Source organism: Ilyonectria robusta (assembly GCF_021365365.1).
Source record: "Ilyonectria robusta strain PMI_751 chromosome Unknown BGZ61scaffold_5, whole genome shotgun sequence".
Lineage (NCBI taxonomy): Eukaryota > Fungi > Ascomycota > Sordariomycetes > Hypocreales > Nectriaceae > Ilyonectria > Ilyonectria robusta.
Genome location: NW_025764439.1, coordinates 2,270,076 through 2,288,944, shown reverse-complemented (window position 1 = coordinate 2,288,944; position 18,869 = coordinate 2,270,076). Strand labels below are relative to the sequence as shown.

The 18,869-nt window shown below is 53.9% G+C and overlaps 6 protein-coding genes across 6 annotated transcripts; 2 read left to right on the top strand and 4 right to left on the bottom strand.

The window, feature by feature from the left end:
- Positions 1-241: 241 nt before the first annotated feature.
- BGZ61DRAFT_530071 (uncharacterized protein) lies at positions 242-1,383 on the top strand (the record flags this gene model as incomplete). Its single annotated transcript, XM_046253505.1, has 2 exons — positions 242-571; positions 625-1,383. The coding sequence occupies 2 exons, from the start codon at positions 242-244 to the stop codon at positions 1,381-1,383; spliced, it is 1,089 nt and encodes a 362-aa protein (XP_046107974.1).
- Positions 1,384-1,396: 13 nt separating this feature from the next.
- On the bottom strand, positions 1,397-3,351 carry BGZ61DRAFT_188500 (uncharacterized protein). Its single transcript, XM_046237778.1, has 2 exons — positions 2,869-3,351; positions 1,397-2,811 (listed from the first exon to the last, which is right to left on the bottom strand). The coding sequence occupies exons 1-2, from the start codon at positions 3,298-3,300 to the stop codon at positions 1,699-1,701; spliced, it is 1,545 nt and encodes a 514-aa protein (XP_046107973.1). The 5' UTR covers positions 3,301-3,351; the 3' UTR covers positions 1,397-1,698.
- A 1,240-nt stretch (positions 3,352-4,591) lies between these two features.
- On the bottom strand, positions 4,592-5,499 carry BGZ61DRAFT_492096 (dehydrogenase with different specificitie; the record flags this gene model as incomplete). The annotated part of the gene is made up of 3 exons (XM_046250502.1): positions 4,592-4,730; positions 4,792-5,395; positions 5,457-5,499. The coding sequence occupies 3 exons, from the start codon at positions 5,497-5,499 to the stop codon at positions 4,592-4,594; spliced, it is 786 nt and encodes a 261-aa protein (XP_046107972.1).
- Positions 5,500-5,962: 463 nt separating this feature from the next.
- On the top strand, positions 5,963-7,918 carry BGZ61DRAFT_447185 (FAD binding domain-containing protein). The gene has a single exon (XM_046245303.1). It carries the CDS (start codon positions 6,086-6,088, stop codon positions 7,655-7,657), a length of 1,572 nt encoding a protein of 523 aa, XP_046107971.1. The 5' UTR covers positions 5,963-6,085; the 3' UTR covers positions 7,658-7,918.
- Positions 7,919-8,144: 226 nt separating this feature from the next.
- BGZ61DRAFT_475500 (uncharacterized protein) lies at positions 8,145-10,427 on the bottom strand (the record flags this gene model as incomplete). Its single annotated transcript, XM_046248705.1, has 1 exon — positions 8,145-10,427. One exon carries the CDS (start codon positions 10,425-10,427, stop codon positions 8,145-8,147), a length of 2,283 nt encoding a protein of 760 aa, XP_046107970.1.
- Positions 10,428-11,967: 1,540 nt separating this feature from the next.
- Positions 11,968-18,522, bottom strand: BGZ61DRAFT_530066 (uncharacterized protein; the record flags this gene model as incomplete). Its single annotated transcript, XM_046253504.1, has 3 exons — positions 11,968-15,786; positions 15,886-15,986; positions 16,062-18,522. 3 exons carry the CDS (start codon positions 18,520-18,522, stop codon positions 11,968-11,970), a joined length of 6,381 nt encoding a protein of 2,126 aa, XP_046107969.1.
- Positions 18,523-18,869: the final 347 nt, after the last annotated feature.

Genomic DNA, 18,869 nt, shown 5'->3' with positions numbered 1-18,869 from the left:
CTCTTCTTCAGCCCTTGCGGGGGATCTACCGAGGGGTTCCGAGGCAGATTTTGCATACCGTCCACTCGAGGGGATTGCAGAGCTTAATCCCGACTGCAAGACAACTGATAGATAACGGTTCTCCGGACCTGAAACAATGCTACCGTCGTATCTGTTCCCAACTTCATAAAATTATCCAGGTCTTCTTATGGCGTCGTATAACTCGGATCCCGCTCCGACGGGCTTTGCGGCCCTTGTCGCCATGGCAAACGGCAAAGCTGAGGGCATTCGTGCTTTGAGCTCTGAAGACGTCCAAAAACGACTCGAGAACTACGACAAGAACTACCCGTACAGCATTGGCCCTTTCGTTCTCGTCATCTCTCTCACGGTGATGGCGTTAATGGTGCTCTTGCTGAGGTGGTGGCTCAGTTGGCGGTACCACGGCCGTCTTATGCTGGAGGACTGGTTGATGCTGCCCGCATCAGTATTTTTGTGCTGTCTCACAGCAAACACAGCCGTGGGCATTTCTACTGCTGGTCTTGGAAAGCATATTTGGCAAATGACATATGAAGAAACTGTTCGAGTGCTACCGGTGGGTTTGCTGACCAGCTATCTGTCGAGACTTAGCTAATGATACGTAAATAGGTATTATACATCCACATGCCCGTGTACATTATTTCGACTTTCTTTACGCAAATGTCCATCCTCGCCTGTGCACATCGCATCGTCGGCCACGCGGCATCTCCTTGGCTGCTCTGGCTGGTACGGCTTGGCTTCTTGCACTGGATCATCTGGCTTCCAACGACGTTGTCAGTCTTCCTGACCCAATGCCTCCCGATACAATCCAATTACAACCTCAGCATGCGATTCGATCCCAACACGAAATGCAAGAGTTACATTCCCGTCTACGTCATCGTTGCAACTATCCACGTCATTGTCGACTTTGCCATTCTTGCAGTACCCATGTTCTTAGTCCTCAAACTGCAACTTCCTGCGCGCAAGAAGATTACAGCTTTGGCATTATCTTCCCTAGGCTTTCTAGCAGCTTCGTGTTCTATTTTCAGAGCGGCGTTCGCAGTTCTGTATTCCAAAACGACCGATATCACATTCATCGCGTCGTGGATAGCCATCTGCAGTCATTTGGAGATATCTCTGGCCATCATCGCTTCCGGCTTGCCTCGCCTCCGCCAACGATTTTCTTCGTGGGTCTCTACTGCGATGGTACCTATTTCGGACAACAGCAACAGGCCACCCAAACATGATGAGTCCATATGCCTTCAATTGAAATCCAAAACTAAACATGTTTCTCATCATTCAAAGGATTTTGACAAGGCGAGTCAGGTGTCGGGCGAATCCGAGAAAAAGGTTTTGAAGATTGAGGAGGACATTGGGTTGGCAATGTAAATCGATTGACAGCTTTAACTATATTTTCCATTTGATTCGATTTCAAGTTGCTCTCATAGTCCTGTGGCAAGTTTGAGCATATATCAAGAGGTTAGGGTGCCCTAGTACACACGTACTCAGAGGGGGACGAGAACCTCAACAGCAAAAAAGAAAAGGTCAACACTATACTCAGACAGAGTAAAGTTCCAGTCCAACTGGTTACCTTTTCCAATACCTCCATAAGCTGTAGTAATAGCTGCGTCTTATAAAAGCTAGATCTGCTGGAAAACCTAGATCTTGGAAAGTCGACACGTGTATATGACTATTTATTAGGCTTTAACCCGTGCTATTGATCTTGAATAAAGACTGCAAGTCTGCGACATACTGTTCGCGTTCAACCAGCTTCGATTTGATGATTTCTTCAGCGTCTTCATCCAAGCATGTAGTCAATATCTTGGCAGACTTGGTAAACTCGGACACACCAGGGCTACCATTGAACCTTGGCCAGATGTGCTGAAAGAACAGATTACAGGCGACCTTTGGGTTGTCTAGTGCGTGGTAATACCAAAACCTTCCGGAGTCAAGCGTTGACCGTAGAAGCTGTGCACTCAGAAGGGCTGTGCTATGTTTGGGAATGACTGATGCCTCTTTTTCGAATGACTGCTGGAATTCATCGCGAATACTGGAATATACGTCCAAGTGCTGACCTTTGGGCAGCTGGTCCACCCGTCGACCTGTGAACCACACAGGAGGGAGCAGCATCTCGATTGGTCGTACACATGCCCATTCAAGGTCTATGAGGCATGTGATGTGCCACTCGTCGTCAACAAAGATATTGTTCGGATGAATGTCGGTAAGCATAAAGACAAATGGGCCGTTGCGTAGGTCTCTATCGAAAAAGTGAGGTGTTAATGCTCGGAGGGCAGCTAGAACCGAAGTCTTCATTTCGGCGTCTGATCGGTTAAGAATCGAGTTCCTTTGGTGGCGGATACGTGAGTCGTGGCAGCCTTGCAAATCGAAGAGATATGCGTCAACATTTGGATACGTGGTCCCCCTCTCGATAGGGATGGGAATGCCTTTGTTTTCCATTTGTTGCAGCCTAAAGGTTAGAGGACGGTGCTGGAAGTGCAGAACACCCTCGTCATCAATGGTCGGGGAGCATATGTCGGGGAAGGATATCCGAGCAAAAGCGAGCATGATGCGTGACAGGTCAGAAAAGAAGTTTTGCCGCCGGCCTTGGTCAGAATTAAGGTCAGTCCAGGACTTCGCCAAGGGTTTCCCTTGAGATTCTTCGACGTAGTCCATGACCAGATACCCAGTCTTCAGTTGATGGGTCTTGGGGTTCCAGATATAGGGACAGGGTATGGGGTGTCCAAATATCTTTATGGAAGCAAGGCCGACCAACCATAGCAACCAAGGGAGCCATGATAGTACTTTGGTAGTGGTGAACTAGAAAGCTAGGTCAGACTATGTCACAATATACGGTCAAGGATTTTTCAAACTTGCGCTATCGCCATTCGGTAATCCGAATCCCCAGAGAAAGGGTATTGGAACTTCAGGGCAGTGCTCCTGTATCCAGATGAAGGTTGCCGCTTCGCAGCGCAGTTTTTCCTCCACATTGCCGGGGAAATCACCCTCTCCTAGCTTGTACGGCAGAGGAAACCGGATGACAACTCGCTTTCTAGGATGTCTAGACCAATTCTCAATGTATACGGGTATGCAGAGGTTGAAATTTCCTCGCATCCATTCGTCCCGCTCACCAATTCGGCATCGTTCGGATTTTGACAAGCCAAGGTGTCTTGACACGGCATTTTCGATGTCAGTCCGGCTCTCCCGCAGGTAATCCAGGAGTTTTTCCTGTTTTCTGGAGTAGGAAAGCTCCAAAAGTACATCGTCATCGGCTGTTAAAGCCTCCTCGAGAGTCATTCCTTGATTCATGGGTGGTAGAGGCCTGGGCTTTTCTGTTGACGAATTGATATGTGAGTGTTGTGAGTGACTTTGATAAGCCGGCGGTGGAACGAGCGCTTGAAGGAACGATCACGGTCTGGAGTGCGTGCCTTGAAGCCTGAGGCAGAAACTTCGACCGCCTGGGGCAACGGCGTAGCATGCAGCCCGTAGCCAAGGAGACCATGGATGGCCAGAGTCGTCAAGAAGAATATCTCGATTACCCTGATGGGTCCCTGGGAGGAAAGTGAAGTTTTGACCCGAACGGCCTTTTGCAACACCTCAATGTTAGTTGACAAGGTTTTTATATTATTCCTTAAACGGCCTGTTATCGATAAGCAGCATGTTGTCTTGGGCGTTGATTGTGATGGGATCCGTGTCTTTGCCTCGCAAGTCCATTATTCGGACAGTCCCCCCATTTGATACGCAAAGAGAGCAACCAAGAAAGGATGGGTTAAGGCACCGCAGTAGTCTCCACCCGTGATGAATCTATGGCGTTGAGCGAGCTTGACATGGGATGGAGAAAGAGGTTTGGTTGCCTGACAGCGACTGCATTTTAGTATATCCTACTATGGCATCCTCGAAAGTACTAGCGGCCTTTTTATCGATCATGCGCTCCCTAGTGTCGATTCCGGGAACTTGAAATGCCACAGGACTTCAAAGTGTTCCTTTTCATCGAGTTTCTCCTCACTGGCCCTCTCACATCTTCCGGTCACAGGAACGGCGAGCTCGATACCAGGTGAGATCCATGGAATTGACGCCATGGAAGTCCATAGCAATGAATGTATCGGAATATGCACGAGGAAGAAACTCAGCGGCGAGGTCAAGAAAATTGTGTAACGAATGTAGAACGATCTCTCCAAACAGGACACGCTCTGTATTTTGTCGGTGGGAGACGTCTTTAGTGCAGACCACACCCGTCCGTAGGGTAAGGCTAGAGGGATAACAAAGGCAGCAGAAAAATAACAACAAAGCCGACTTCTGGAGATAAAGGGTATTCCAAGCAGCTGATCAAATGCTTCTTGATCGCTGCCAAGAAGAGAAAATAAGAAATAATATCAAGAGCTGCTGCGACAGCTGCAGTGGAAGGAGCGTACTGGGACTTAAAGTCCCTTATTAATTGGAAGAAGGAAAAAGCGTGCCGTTTATTTCTCAAGCTGACTTAACGCTTTAAGTAGGAATAGCCTAGCTAGCACAGGCCTTCCGTACCGTATTAAACTCCAGGTGGACCGTTTGCCCCATCACAGTATCGCTGTTTAACTCGTTGTAGAATCGAACTTTTGTATCAATGAGCTGTGTATCCCCCGTCAATCCTCATATCTGCGCCATTTATGTTCTTTGACGAGTCTTGACACAAGAACAACACGATGCTTGCGACTTCCTCAGGTTCAGCAAACTGACCGGTTGGAACCGCTTTCAGATACCTGGGACGACGTGATTAGTTCACTGAGATTCTACCGAGGGTGTCGGGAAGCATTAACGTACTGTTCGCGAACTTTATCATCCCCCCAGGCCTTCTTCCCAAGAGCTGTCCACACAGGTCCTGGGCTAACTGTGTTGGCTGTGATTCCATGAACACCCCATTCGTTGGCCTGACATCTCGTTAAGCCTAGAAGTCCAGCTTTCGAAGCGCAGTAGGCACCATGGTTGTCCAATGCTACATGCGCTGCCTGACTTGAGATGTTGATGATCCTTGCCCCAGGAATATCGCTCTGTTGAGCCTTTGCTTTCAGATACATGCGCGCAAAGGCTTGGCCAGTCAGTGTCGGGCCATAAAGATTGACCATGTAGTGCAGGAGGCTGTCTTGCGGTGTTGTGTCCTCTAATGGGCTCAGATTGACATAGCCAGCGCTGTTTATCAGGAAACCTGGAAAGCCCGCGTTATCAGCTGCAATAGCAGCGAAGGCTTCTTCGACGGAGTCAGGACGAGTGATGTCACACGCGTATGTCTTGATGTCTGGATTGTTTCGAGAGCCATATACTTCTTCCAGGACCTTATCGACATTATTGGCCTCAAAAGGAGCATACAGTAGAGCAAGCTTAGCCCCTTGTTCTCGAAATGTCTTGCCAACGGCACTGCCGATGCCACCTGGTTTGCACTCGCGATTAGATTTCGGATAGGCTTTTGAAGCTGAGTTGGCTACACATACCGATGCCACCGGAAATTATGGCCACCCGAGATGCGAAAGCCATACTGTGCAATTTCCATAAAAAGTAGAATGCAGGAACTGCTGTCACAGAGGCTACCGAGATTTTAGAGCCCAACAAGCAAAATGTTGATAGATCTGTTGACCCCTCACCGGTCATGACATGCCGGCCGACTGTGCATGGTTTCCAGAGGCGCGTGATCTGCAAAACCTACGGCGGGAATAACGACCAATGGCAAAGACTTCGGCCTGTCTCCTCTTGGATCCGATGTTGCGTTGGCATTGTGCGGGGGGTGGTTCTCCTCAGTGGATCCATTTCCTATCGAAGAACTCATAGGCCGTTGAGTCGGAAAGTTACGCGCCGTTGGGCCGGAGAGTGTTGATCCGACAGTTCTGCCAGTAAGCAAAGCCACTTCTGATTTGTTCTTTTGATGGGGCAGAGAGTAGAGGCCCGAATTAATCCGGATCAAGAGATCCGCGCTCTATGCTGTGGTGAAGCAGCCAGCCATCGTACATCTACTGATGCAACCCTTCGCAGTAACGGACCATCACTGAATCTTCACCTTTACTACTTCTACTCATATAGACACCCTGGCTTTGCCCCGCGTCAACGACTTTGCGATATTGCCGTGATGACGACTCCCATCGCTGACGTGGACGTCCTTGTCATTGGAGGCGGCAACGCGGGATTTAGTGCTGCGATCTCTGCAGCAGAATCCGGTGCACGTCGCGTCGTGATTATTGATGCTTGTCCCGAGAGCTGGGCCGGTGGAAACTCGTACTTTACGGCCGGTGCGTTCAGGGTTGTCCATAACGGATTGCGGGATCTTCTACCAATCGTGAACAACGTTGACGAGGCTACCGCGAATAAAATCGACTTGGAGCCGTACACGGAAATCAACTTCAAAACAGACATGCAACGGATCTGCGATGGCCGCTCTGACCCAGAGCTTTCCCGCATCCTCGTACAAGAGTCCAACGAGGCTGTCAAGTGGCTCGCCACACACGGGGTTCGGTTTCAGTTATCTTTCAATCGGCAAGCCTATGAGATTGATAATCGCATCAAATTCTGGGGCGGTCTGTCTTTGAAGACGGAGAATGGAGGAAAGGGATTAATTGAGGATCACCTCCAAGCAGCAAAAGCGCTCGGTGTCGAGATATTTTTCTCCACCGCGGCAAAGCGTCTGGCAATAGATCCACGCACAGGCGCAGTTCGTTGTGTTGTCGTCGAGACACCAAATGGTACCGAGCAAGAAATCCGGACAGGTGCTGTCATTTTGGCGGCTGGTGGATTCGAAGCCAACCCTCGTATGAGAGCACAATATCTAGGCCCCAATTGGGACTTGGCCAAAGTACGCGGGACACCTTTCAACACAGGTGGATGTTTGGAAATGGCAATTCGAGATGTCGGCGCTAAACCAGCCGGGAACTGGTCGGGCTGTCACTCTGTCGCCTGGGATGCGAATGCGCCTGCTCATGCGGGTGATCGTGCCGTTTCAAACGAATTCACCAAGTCGGGGTATCCATTGGGATTGATGCTGAACGTTCATGGAGAACGATTCGTCGACGAGGGGATCGATCTGCGCAACTACACGTATGCAATTTTTGGGAGGGCGATCCTCGCCCAACCGGGTCATGTCGCTTTTCAAGTCTGGGACTCCCAGACTACACCTTGGCTACGCAGCGAGGAATACAGAGATGGGGTGGTGGAGAAGTTAACTGCGTCTTCCGTCGAAGAGCTTGCTCAAAAGTGTTCCCAGCACGGCTTGAAACACCCGGACAAGTTTGTGAACACAGTCTCCGCATACAACGACGCTGTGGCCGAGTTTCAACGAGAAAATCCCAATCAAAAGTGGGATCCAGCCGTAAAGGATGGCTTGTCGACTCAGTCCAGCACTTTGTGTCTTCCTCTGGCCAAATCGAACTGGGCCTTGCCGTTAACACAAGGGCCCTTCTTGGCGGTCAAGGTCACATGTGGTGTGACGTTCACATTTGGAGGGCTCGCTGTAGATCCAGAGACTACAGGTGTCATATCATCAACCACTAATCGCGTCATCCCAGGCCTATACTGCGCGGGAGAAATGCTCGGGGGTCTCTTCTACGGCAACTACCCAGGCGGCAGTGGGCTTACATCTGGGACTGTTTTTGGCCGTAGGGCTGGCCGTGCTGCAGCTGTAGCGGTGAATGCAGCCACTAATTCATAGTGATTTACGACTAGATTAGTCGAGGTCAAGGCTGGACTAGGGGAAGTGTACCTTGCGCATGTGGAGGTGGTAGTTGGCGGAAACCTCGGACGGTTGTCGCTGAAGCGAGTAGGTTGCGATTCGGTAAGGTCCTGGCCGGCGTCAACGAATGTGGATGACTACCTATTTAAGTTGGCAAGAGTCATGTTCTATTCGAGTCAAACATGGGCCCAATAAGTAACACGTATCCCATTAACTATGACTCCAGAGTTGTTCCGTCAAGTGTGTAGAGTCATCTTTCCGCCGCACCCAATTCTCCGGACTTGCCCCTTCAAGCAACGTCGTCTAACTCATCTACCTATCAACATGGAGGATCCTCCTACGATTCTTCTCAAGTCTCTCCCATCAAGCCCTTCGGCCACATTCCATCAGTCATCGTTCATCTCGGGCAACGGACCCGATGCCGTTCTGCCATCTCCAACCCAGAATGCAAACTATCTTAGCATCTTCAGCGCCTTAGCTTTTCCAGAACTTTATTACCCCGAGTTTTGTAGTTCTCTACAACACCATTCAACCTCTGGAACTTCTTAACATCTCCAACCATATCATTCGAGATTTGGTTCAGATTCAGCGGCTCAGCTTTTAGCTTCCCATTTAAAAAATGGACCTCTCTCCAAGACTTCTGCCCAAGCTGTGCTTTCAAGCTTCCCCAAGTCTTCTGTTCGAGGGCACCGAACGATCCTGCCAAATCTTTCATGGCCAACCCCATACCCGTATTCGATATCGTCTCATGCCCGAGAGTCGTCTTGACATCCTCGAACTTTTTTGTGAGCCCGCCTACCGCATCATCCCACTTTTTCTGGGCGTCACCACGCTTCACCGTCTTCAGCGCGCCGACCGTGTTTTCGACTCTCTGAACGAAGTCCCTCGCTGCTTTCGCCATGCCGATTTGCATCCCATGGGCACTTGAATTGGCACGATTTACCGCGACCCTTTGGACTCGATCTTCAGGCCTTCCCCTGGCGCCGGAGTCCATCTGAACAACATCTTTCAGCATTGTGTCTTGAAAGGGTCCTACCTTGATGTCTTTAGTTTGTAACTGTGGCAGCGCAAACTTGGGAGCAGCCCCGGATAAGGCTGTTCCATTCATGAGGCTGACGTCGCGCACACTCTGAGACCTAAGCGATTTGGGAGCGTGCAAGCTCGGCGTCCGCCTGAAGTTCGCGCCGGCTTTTGGGAACGTAGAAGTCCCGGCGTGATCGTCCAAACCTATAGGATCGTTGCCGCAGTACACAAACAGATTTGGCCCATCCACATCACCCAACGGGTCAGGAGACGTCCAGCGACCCAACCATGGACAGTAATAGCGTGATCCACAGTGATACGGTCCTGTCTCTCGGTCATGCTCGTACCTGGCAAACCGGTAGGACCGAGGGGCCTCAACAGCCTGGTGCGTAGCCGTGTACGCGACTGTTCCAAAGGGCGAATATTCCTCGTATGTGATGAGACGCCCCTCGTCGTCCAGCTCGAGATTGAATCCGATCTGATAACGCTCGAGAACCTCATCCGAGTCGGAAGATGACTCCACCAGAGAGAGAAATTCTCCTGGGTCACCCGTCACTCGGGTAATGGTGCGTGCTGATGCGGGTTTGGAGCTGTTGCTCGCCATGCGAAGTTGAACTTCAACGCCATGCAGGTACAACGTGTCCCTCATCTTGCGTGACGACCCATCAGAGGCTACTTCGCCTGCAGGCATAGCCGTCGAAGACTCAGTGACCTTTCGAACTCTCTTGCCCGCGTAGTCATAGACATAGTACGTCATCTCCGGGGTCCCGCTGTCCAAGTCTTGGCCAGATGATGCAGCCAGCATATTGTCAAAGTTCCATTGCAAGAGTGAAAACCTGGGTAGTGTCGTGATGCAGCCCACCAGCCCAGCCTCTCCCCCATATGTGTACTTGTCCTCGGTCTCGCCCACCACAGTGCGAGTCAGACGATTGCTCTTCACGCTTTCATCATCTGCTAGAGAGCTTGACTCCTCGTAGTAATACCGCCTTGTCCACCCAGAGACGAACTGGTCGTCTGGCACCGCGTGTGTCATGGACATGATGTTTCCGCACAAGTCGTAGGTGTAGGACTCGCAATAGCGATAGAGCCTTGTGCCATCCGTCACGCCCTCTCCAGGTTTCATTCCATCCATCGCGTTGGGAGCCGCAAGGCGAACATCTCTTCCTCCTCGTCCCTTTCCCCCTGTAGGGAGTTGCCCACGACCCCACGCCTCTGTGATGTTGCCAATGGCATCGTAGCTGTACTCCCATTTCGCGCCAACTGCGCATCCTCTGAAGTACTGCGTTTGCTCAACCGCATCTTCGGTTCGAATGCGGCGACCCACGCAGTCGTAGACGTGAGAGAGATCTTGCACGACTTCATGTCTACCGGCAGCAGCTTTCCGGAATGACTGCTCTCTGGTGAGTCTCCGGGAGAGGTCATCATATGTATACGTTGTCAGCACACCGTTGTTGTACGTTTTTGACAGTGGTAAACCATCCGCAGCAAAATTCGCATTGAGCAGGCAAGGTTCTGTTTCCTCCAGCTCGGCGTGATGAAACTGGACGCTCACAACTTTTCCCAGACGAGAGAAAGTCCTCATCGTTTTGTTTTCCTTGGCGTCGCTTTCACAAATAACTTGTTCAAAGTTGTCGTATGTAGCCGGCTTCCCATACTTTGACCTTACAAGTCCGAGCGATTTTGATATGGATGCGTATCTAAGCAGCAGCACAGGCATGGACACCATGGCTGTGTTAGATTGCTTCCCAGAGACACAGATCAACTCAGGCGAGTTGATGAGCTATGCTCCTTGTTGAGCACTTAAAAACCCATCACCACTTTGTATTATTATCGCTCCTCTCTACATTATAGCTGATGATTGGGCTCTCAGCCGTTGTTTACAGTAAGGAATGCGGCTGCAAGAATATATTGTACAGAGATCAATACCTTGACGCAAAGTATCCACGACTCTATAAATGTTATATTCTATTTCGGGGTATCTTCATTTGTATAAAAACGTTCCTGGTTTATAAATAATTCAGATCTCTACTGGCTATTACCAGTTAATCCAACCCAAACTATAGGGTATCTTGCCGGCCAGGCCACCCAACGCATCCCTTCCACGGAACCCTGGCGTGGGTGGGTGGATGATGTAACGGCTAGCTCGATGTAATGGATGGAAATAGATGCATGGACTATGCATTTCTATGCTATGGTTGCTTCGACGGTGGACGTGGAATGGATAGCCTTTGCGCAAAAGCGGATAGCGAGCTTTTCGCTTGACCTCATTCTTCGTTGCTTGAAACGCGTAGACCGCATTACGAAGAGCGACTAATTGGCTCAGGGTTTGGGCACAGATCGACAAGGGAGGAGACTAACTCCCAAGGCTCTTCTCGTCAGATATCACGTAGTCTCTGGTTGGCCGGATCTCAAACCGAGCCTGCATAGAGAGATTGACAATTGCAGGAGACGTGTCCCATTCTGAAGGTGCATGCATCAAATAATATGCCTTTGCCTGGTACTAAGGTGTGACGGCCCAACATATAAGCATTCATTCAGCTGAAGATTCCTCTCCTAGGTCATTTATTCTCCCATCACATCTGAGGGCACATGATGAACTGGTTCTACTCTCAAGAAGGAACGCCAGGGAAATCCTACTAGACCTGGTAGATAGTCACACAGGTTCAACTGCGTGTCGTTTTTCCTTTTCTTCGGCGCTGCGCGGACCGGGATTCAAAAGCCACCGTCGACAAGTTCATTGATGGACTTTGTGATGTACTGAACTCAAAACATCAGCCCCTGACGAGTGTATGCTAACGCCTGCCGCGATTCCTGCGCTTCCCGCGCATCCGAATCCCAAGGGACTCGGAATATTCCCGTTCCCTTCATCCCATGGGAGAGGGGTGATTGGACTCGCTAAACAAGCAAGAAGACCTGAGGCGGTAAACACTGAGCTGAGAATGCGAAAGGAGACTTCTATAAGCAGCGCCAAGACTGGAAGGTGGACGGGGATGACGATTGGGATCAAGAATTGCCCGCGCAAGGGGGCCCCAAGACAAGGAGAAAATAAGACGTGGATAGACTCAATTTCTTCCCCCAACCATCTGGTGGTTGTGTTAGCCCAGTTCGACTGCGTCGGCGAAGCGCTTAATGACCCAGCGGGCTAGGATAGCCAGTTGTCGCTATACAATCACTGGCAAATTGTGTGTCTAGCTGTTATACACTGACTCGACACAATGACCATGACAGTTGCAAAATATGAAGCCTTTGCGAGGAACGAAACACAATCAAGCAAGCCCAACATAATCCGCTACCAAGTTTAGCACCTGGACATAAAGCCGCGTCTGGGAGATCAGAGTCGGGAACAGCCTCGAAACATGTGGCTTCAAAGCAGCGGCCAGCATCGCCCTCGACTCGATGCCGCGCGCAAAGGGCTCCAACTTCTGGAGCAAAAGCCAGTTGCAGGCCACGTCGGCCAGCAGCGTCGACTTCTTCTCCGGCTCGACGTTTCCCGGCGCGGCCGGGCGCTGTTCGACCTTCTCGGGCACGCGGCTGACGTAGGTACAGCGGTGCAGGACGCGCCAGGCTTTGGTGCGAGCATTGCCCGTCTCCTTGGCCAGGGCCTCGCGCAGTGAGCGCAGGAGCTTTGCGTTGGGCTCGGACGACTGTTCCAGCCAGGCTGGGTCGAGGACCTGCTCGAAGAAGGTGTCTGTGGCCTCGACGCTGGGCTCCAGCCAGAAGCTCATCCACCTGTACGCGTCGACGGCGCCGGGTCTCTTGACGTACGCGCCTGTCTCTGGGTCTTTGTATCTGGTGTCGACGGGCGGTGGCGGATCGGCATCCAGCTCGAATCCCTCGTCCGACGTCTGCTCCTTGGCCATCATGAAGTTGAAGTGGGCGCTGTACATGGCGTCGACGTCGACAGTGGCGAGCGCGTTGCCAAAGGCCAGCTCCATGTCGAACGAGGCGCCGACGCCGAGCTTGGTGTTCAGGTTGCCGCCGACCTCGGACTGCACCATGTCGAGCGTCGAGTGTGTCTCCTGGAAGGTGCCGCCATCGGCAGTCCAGACGTACGAGTTGCAGATGTTTCGACGCGTTCGTCGCGGGAGGTCGGTAGAGTATAGCAGCGAGTGCCGGTCGAATTCGCCCTGGCGCTGCTCCTCGGCCCGCCGAATGCGCTCGCGGAGGGCGTAGGCCTCGGCGGGCTTGTAGTACGAGGCGTCCTTGGGCGCCGAGGACATGGGAGGGTAGTCCGGGTCGTTGGTCAGGCCGCGGCGGCCGTCGAGACAGCCCTGCTTGGTGTATCTGCGGTTGATCTCAAACGACACCAGGTTGCGGTCCTTGGGAGTGTTGGGGTTGGGTCGCATCTGGTAGGCAACGAGAGGCGCAATGGGACCGCGCATCTGGAGCCGAAGGGCAAAGACGTCGGCGACCTCGCTCTCGACGAGGGCCAGACCAGTGTTGGACGGCTCATACGTCTCCTTGGCCGGGTTCTTGTCGTCTTCCTTCCAGACACCCGTCAGCTGCATGCCCATCTCCATGTTGACGTTTGTTGTCGACGTCCGGACTTCGTTGTTGACCAGGCCGGCCGAGATGTCAATGACTGTCTTATTCGCCCCCTTGATCTGCCCCGAGGCCGTCTCGGTCTCGACGCCCAAGCCGGCGCTGACCTGGAACTTGGCTCCGGAGCCCCGGACGACCGAGAGGTCAAAGTCGCTGATGTGCTCGAAGCGCGAGCTGTACGTGTAGGTGCAGCGTTTGGTGTGGCGGAAGTGGACCGACGTCGCCGGCCGGCTGCTCGGGTCGACGAAGGTATCGACAGGGAGAGGCGGTGCGCCCTCGATGAAGCCGATGAGGGTTGGCGATGTCTGAACCTGGCCGACCCATTCCGTCTTGAGTGCGCCGATGCGGAAGCCCGTTACTAGACACCACTTGCCGGAGTCGTCGATGTACGAGTAGGCGCGTTTGAAGCTGCCCTCCATGTCGCCGCTGGCACTGATCTGTAAGTCGCCATACTCGGCCACCGAAGGCCCGGCATATGTCACGACTCCGCGCGACTGGCCGGCGACGGCACCGAGCGTGTGGTTGACACAAGGAGAATCGTGACCGACGAGCGCCTCGGAAGCTACTCTAGCCGTCGCAGCCCCGAAGAGCGGCGTCAAGTGGAAGCAGTTGACTGAGGCGTCGGCGAGAATTGCATCATCGTCACCCTGAGCTGGACTCCCCGGCGACGTCTCGGCGTTTGCGTCGTCAAACGGGAGGTAGACAGCCATGTCCGCGGGGACCTCAGTCAGTCTGGTATGCAGCGAATCGCAGATATTCTCCCTGGTGCGCGGCACGTTCCAGATGCGCATCTCGTCAAACTCGCCGCAGAAGTCCACGGGAAGCCCCAGGAAGCGGCCTTGATTATCATCGTCGGCACCAGCGACCACCAGGGCGTTTCCGAGCGTCAGCTGGTGCGGTCCTGCCGGAGCTGCCTGCGCTAGAAGGGCCCCGTGAGTGGCATTTGGCTGCTCATGCTTGACGCGAGTCCCGTTGACGAAGACGGAGAGCTGGTGGTCTGGCTTATACGGACTGAGGAGCCAGCGCAGGTTGCCCTTGAACTTGCCGTGGTTGCGGCCCAGGTCATCAACGAGACTGAAGCCACCGGCATCGCGACACGACCACGAGGCGATGGCGCCCTTGGTGTTTCCAGAAGCCGCGTACAAGTCCAGAGCAGATGCGGGAGTCGGAATCGCCGACGAGTACAGCTGGATAGACCCGATGATGCCTCGCAGTCCACCTGCTTGAATACACGACGCGCCACCAAGGGAAAGAGGCGCCTCATTTCCCTGCGCAGCCCCGTGAGTCTGATGAGCTCCGCTGTTGAAATTTAGACGCATCGGTGAAGCACCCTCACTTTCCGTGAGCTTGGCCGAGGTGTCCGGGTTCAACTGCATATGAAGGCTTCCATCCGAACGCCACGCACGCATCGTGACGCGCTGGTACGATCTCGGGGCCGCACTCGGTCTGTTTATGAAGACGAGCTCGCGCGAGATGAAGACCTTGTATGCCTGACCCGCGACCAAGGGCGAATTGTCCGGCGAGTAGAAGTTGCGCTCTCGCGGGTCGGCACCGTCTTCGTTCGGGGCCCAATACGAGAGCTGGAGCAGGCGCTTCGACGTGACCTTGACGTGTAATGGCGTAGAGCCCGATGCGCTGTCGGCCTTGACGAGGATGGTTTGGTCACCGGAGCCGCTCTCGCTGAGCTGCAGAGTAAAGGCCAGCGAGAAGTCAGAGACGTTCCACTCGGCCGCTTTGCCGAGGTCGACGTAATCACTGTATGAGGACTCGAGGGCAAACGAATTCCGTGCCGAACAGGCAAAATGTGCCCACTGGCCAAGCTTCAGCGCCGCGTGTTGGTTGACGAAGAATTGCAGGCCGTTGATGTTTCCCACAAGGTCGTATATGCTACTGCTGGATGGCTGCGGGACGCCGAGCAGAAACGTCTGCTCTTCCTTGGGCGAGCCGTCGGCGCGAGGCGAGTGCTCCGACGTGTAGGCAACGGCAATCGTCTTGTCCGAGGCGCGCTCGACTTTCATCCAGCTCTCGAAGCAAATGCCAGGGCAGGGAGCTGTTGCCACCGCGTCCTCGAGCATGGAGTAGACGGTGCTGCCGTTGAGTCGAAGGGCCGTCGAGCCCGGCGGCGAGCCGAAAGTCGGACTCTGGCCGCTGCCGGTGATGAAGCTGGTTCCGGGTGCTTGGATCTGTGAGGTCGGCGCTTTTGCAGCCTGGCCGGTGACGACGGAAGACGGCGACCAAGCCATGGCTACAAGGCTCGAGCCGAGAGTAAAGTCGCCGGCGGGCTTGCCCTCGCAGGTGATCAGCGCGTAGTGCTCGTAGCTCATGGCTATGACTTCGGAACCTTTGCCGGGCGGTTTTCCTTGTGGCTTCTGGTCGTTGTACAGCGATGCCACGAGAGACTTGTCTCCGGCTTTGGCGTCAACTAATAACATGTAGCTGCGCATACCGACGCCAAGGTATGCCCCTGCCGCAACGGGGGCGGCGAGAGCCTGTCTAAGAACGAGCTCGGTTGGAGGCGTCTTTTGCTTTGCGTATTCACCTGTCTATTGCAATGCGGGACGTTGGTTAGAGAGTAGCCACAGAAGGAAGTCTTGCCCTGCCATCGAGCACGGTGCCGACCTGGAGGTAAGGATGGTGCTTACTTCAATTATTTTCAGCTGAGCCAATTCACCAACAGTATCTGCCTGGCCCTTGCTGGTACCGTTTAGGAGGCTGTACAACTTGTCCAGCTGCGGGGGGAGGCCTATATGGTTCTAGGATTAGCATCTTGACCTGGACAATGAAAAGAAGGGGGCGGCCAGAGGGCCCCTCTGCTCACCTTTCCACGTCTCGACTATCTTCTTACCGTCGGCCATATTCGCCGTCAGCGTGAGGTTGACGGCCAAATGTGCTGGAGCCCACGGACACGGCTCCGTCTGAAAAACCAGGTTCTTTGCCTGTCGAAGCTTGCTCGTCGCAAGCAAGCCTTCGTGTCCACCGAGGATCGACGCCGGAATGGCCGCCGCAACAACACTGCGAGATATGTTGTACTTGAGCGCCGAGAGGGCTCCATTCCAGCGACCCTGGGCCCTGAAGAAGATGGTGACGGTTCCCATGGCAGACTCGAAGGGGCACGGCGCTTCAGTTCCGCACTCTGCGGCGTCGAAGGCGAGGATTCCGCCGAATATCTCCATGCCTTGGCTCCCAACATAGAGGAGAGCCGTCGAGACTCGAGATCCTACTTGGCCGGTTTTCGTGTTGGTGGAAGCCAGGGGAGCGATGCTCAGAGCCGGCAGAGGAATCGACGCCGGCGTGTCCGGAAGTGTGCCGTCCGACAGCAAACCAAAGTCGAGGACCGCCAGACGTAGAGGCGAGTTGCCTGTGCCGGTCACGAAGCACAGCAGCACCCTCGCGCCACGCTTCATGTGATTCGCTTGGGCGTTAATACTGGACTTGGAACCTTCTTCCGTCTGGGGCTTCTGCTCTGAGACGGCGACTTGCTCGTTGTAGACGGTAGCACCGAGCCCGCCTTTGATCTCCACGGCCGAAGGCAGACGCAGGATTGTTCGCGAGAGACCGTAACTCGCCACCATTGGCGCAACAGACCGTGTCCAGACGTCTGAAGGCGTCGAGCCACCTCCGATGGGAACAACACTCAGTTCGCGGTTGTTGAGAGTCGCGTCAAAGGCCGTCGTGCCGGATTCTTCGTCAAAGTGCCAACACGCCTCCAGATTGGGCTCCAGGCCCGTGGCGCGGCCGGACATGTGGGCTTTGAGGGTTGACGGATGAAGTGGACGGCTCCAGAGGCGCACTTCGTCGAGGAGACCCCTGAAGGAACTCTGAGGCTCCTTCGCCTGGAAGCCGAGACTAGAGAGCTGTCCTGGCTTGACTTCAGAGGAGACAGAACCGGCCGCCACGCCGTTTATGACCAGGCCAAACGTCTGGCTAGCGGGGTTGTAGGTAACAGCAACGTGATTCCACTCGTCGACCTTGAGACTTGTGTCGGATGCAACGAGGGATTCATTCTTCGGACCCACGCGAAGCACAACCCGCAGTTTATCGTCCAGATAAACACCGGGACTGCCATCAGACGCCTGAGAAAACAGACAGAAGAAAGATCCCTCAGCAGGTCCTTCTGTCGGGCTGTCGGTGTCGTCCCAGAAAGACTCCGGCGTCACCCAGGCTTCGAGCGTGAAGCCGTCGGCCAAGCCCGAGAGGTTGATCCCTTCTCGGAGACGAAGTTCCTCCCCGCCACTCAACTTCATCGCACGCTTCGACGCCGGCGTCTTGGGCAGGATCGGGACTCTGGCTTCGCTGCATGTCCGGCCGTTGTCGCTTCTCGAGGCTGTGCAAGAGCCCGGGCCGTTGGCAAACGCCTTTGGGTGCTTGTCCGAGTCGCACGTGTAGTAGACGCGGCCGTGCAGGTCGAACAGGCCGTCGGAAGCAACATCGGTTGTCAGACACTCGATCTGACCCGATCTGCGAGAGTAGGCAAAGATGAGCCACCTGGCCACGTCGTTGATGACGGTGGGGGCTCGAAGGACGCAGAAGCGGCCGTAGGCGAGGTCCTGGACGAAACGGAGCGAGTGTGTCGGCTCGTAAAAGTTCTTGTCGTCGATGTCTTTGACGCCGAGCGTGTCCTGCTCGTTGAGCGGGATCTGTTTCTGGCGGCTTCGTTGGTATCGAGCCTCCAGAGGCTGGCTGAGGGTCGTTCCGACGAGTGTGAAGCGGTCACAGAGCAAGGTACCGTTCACTGGCGGCGTCCCGGATTCCTTGTCCGTCATAAACGGGTTTGGCGATGGCTTCGCTGCTGACGCGCCTTGGCGGAACAGGTATACGTATCGACCATCGGAGAGCACTTGAAAGTCGGAAACGTCCAGGTCCATCAGGCACAGCGAAGACGAGAGCCATGTGTTCAACCTTTCCGTCTGGTCCGGCGAGCGGACGACCTTGCGGTTGCTGCGATCGACGGCCGGAATCTCGTAAACGGGGATCGCTTCTTCGCCAACGACCCTGACCTCGGACGGAAACTGCAGCATCTTTACGTTTTCGAACCAACACTGCGAGTCGAGCTTGTCCACCGCTGCTCCCGTTTTCGTGGCCTGCTCCTTGGTTGCCTGACTCTCCTCCTCGGCGTTCAGAATCGAGTACGCGAAGAAGTACGAGCCGCCCTCCGCCTTGCCCAGGGCGATGGCGATGGTGATGCCATTGTGGGTGACGAGACGATTGGAGAGGTAGCGACCACTCGGTTGCGCTGTGTAGCGGTTCAGGTTCGGAGCGAGAATCTCCTGAAGTGACATGATTGCATGCGTGTTGAAGTCCTACTCTGCAGATGAGGAGTGCATCCTATTGTGTTGATGAGGAGTGCATCATAGAATGGTGTAAGTGAAGGTCCCACAGCACATGGCTGGAATTTAGTCGAGAACGACAACCTTCCCAGAACGGTTCGGACCGGTGCTGCCGGGGACAGTTCGCGGCCGATTCTCACCAGGAATTTATCGATAGTCTGTCAATAGTCTGCACTAGTATGGCAATATATCTATCGCTAGTACGAAGCAACTAATCCATTCCGGCCGACCAGCTGCACAGTGTACAGACACGGAGCCCACTTTAGCTCCTAGCGCAGCAGCTGAACCACGCAACTATT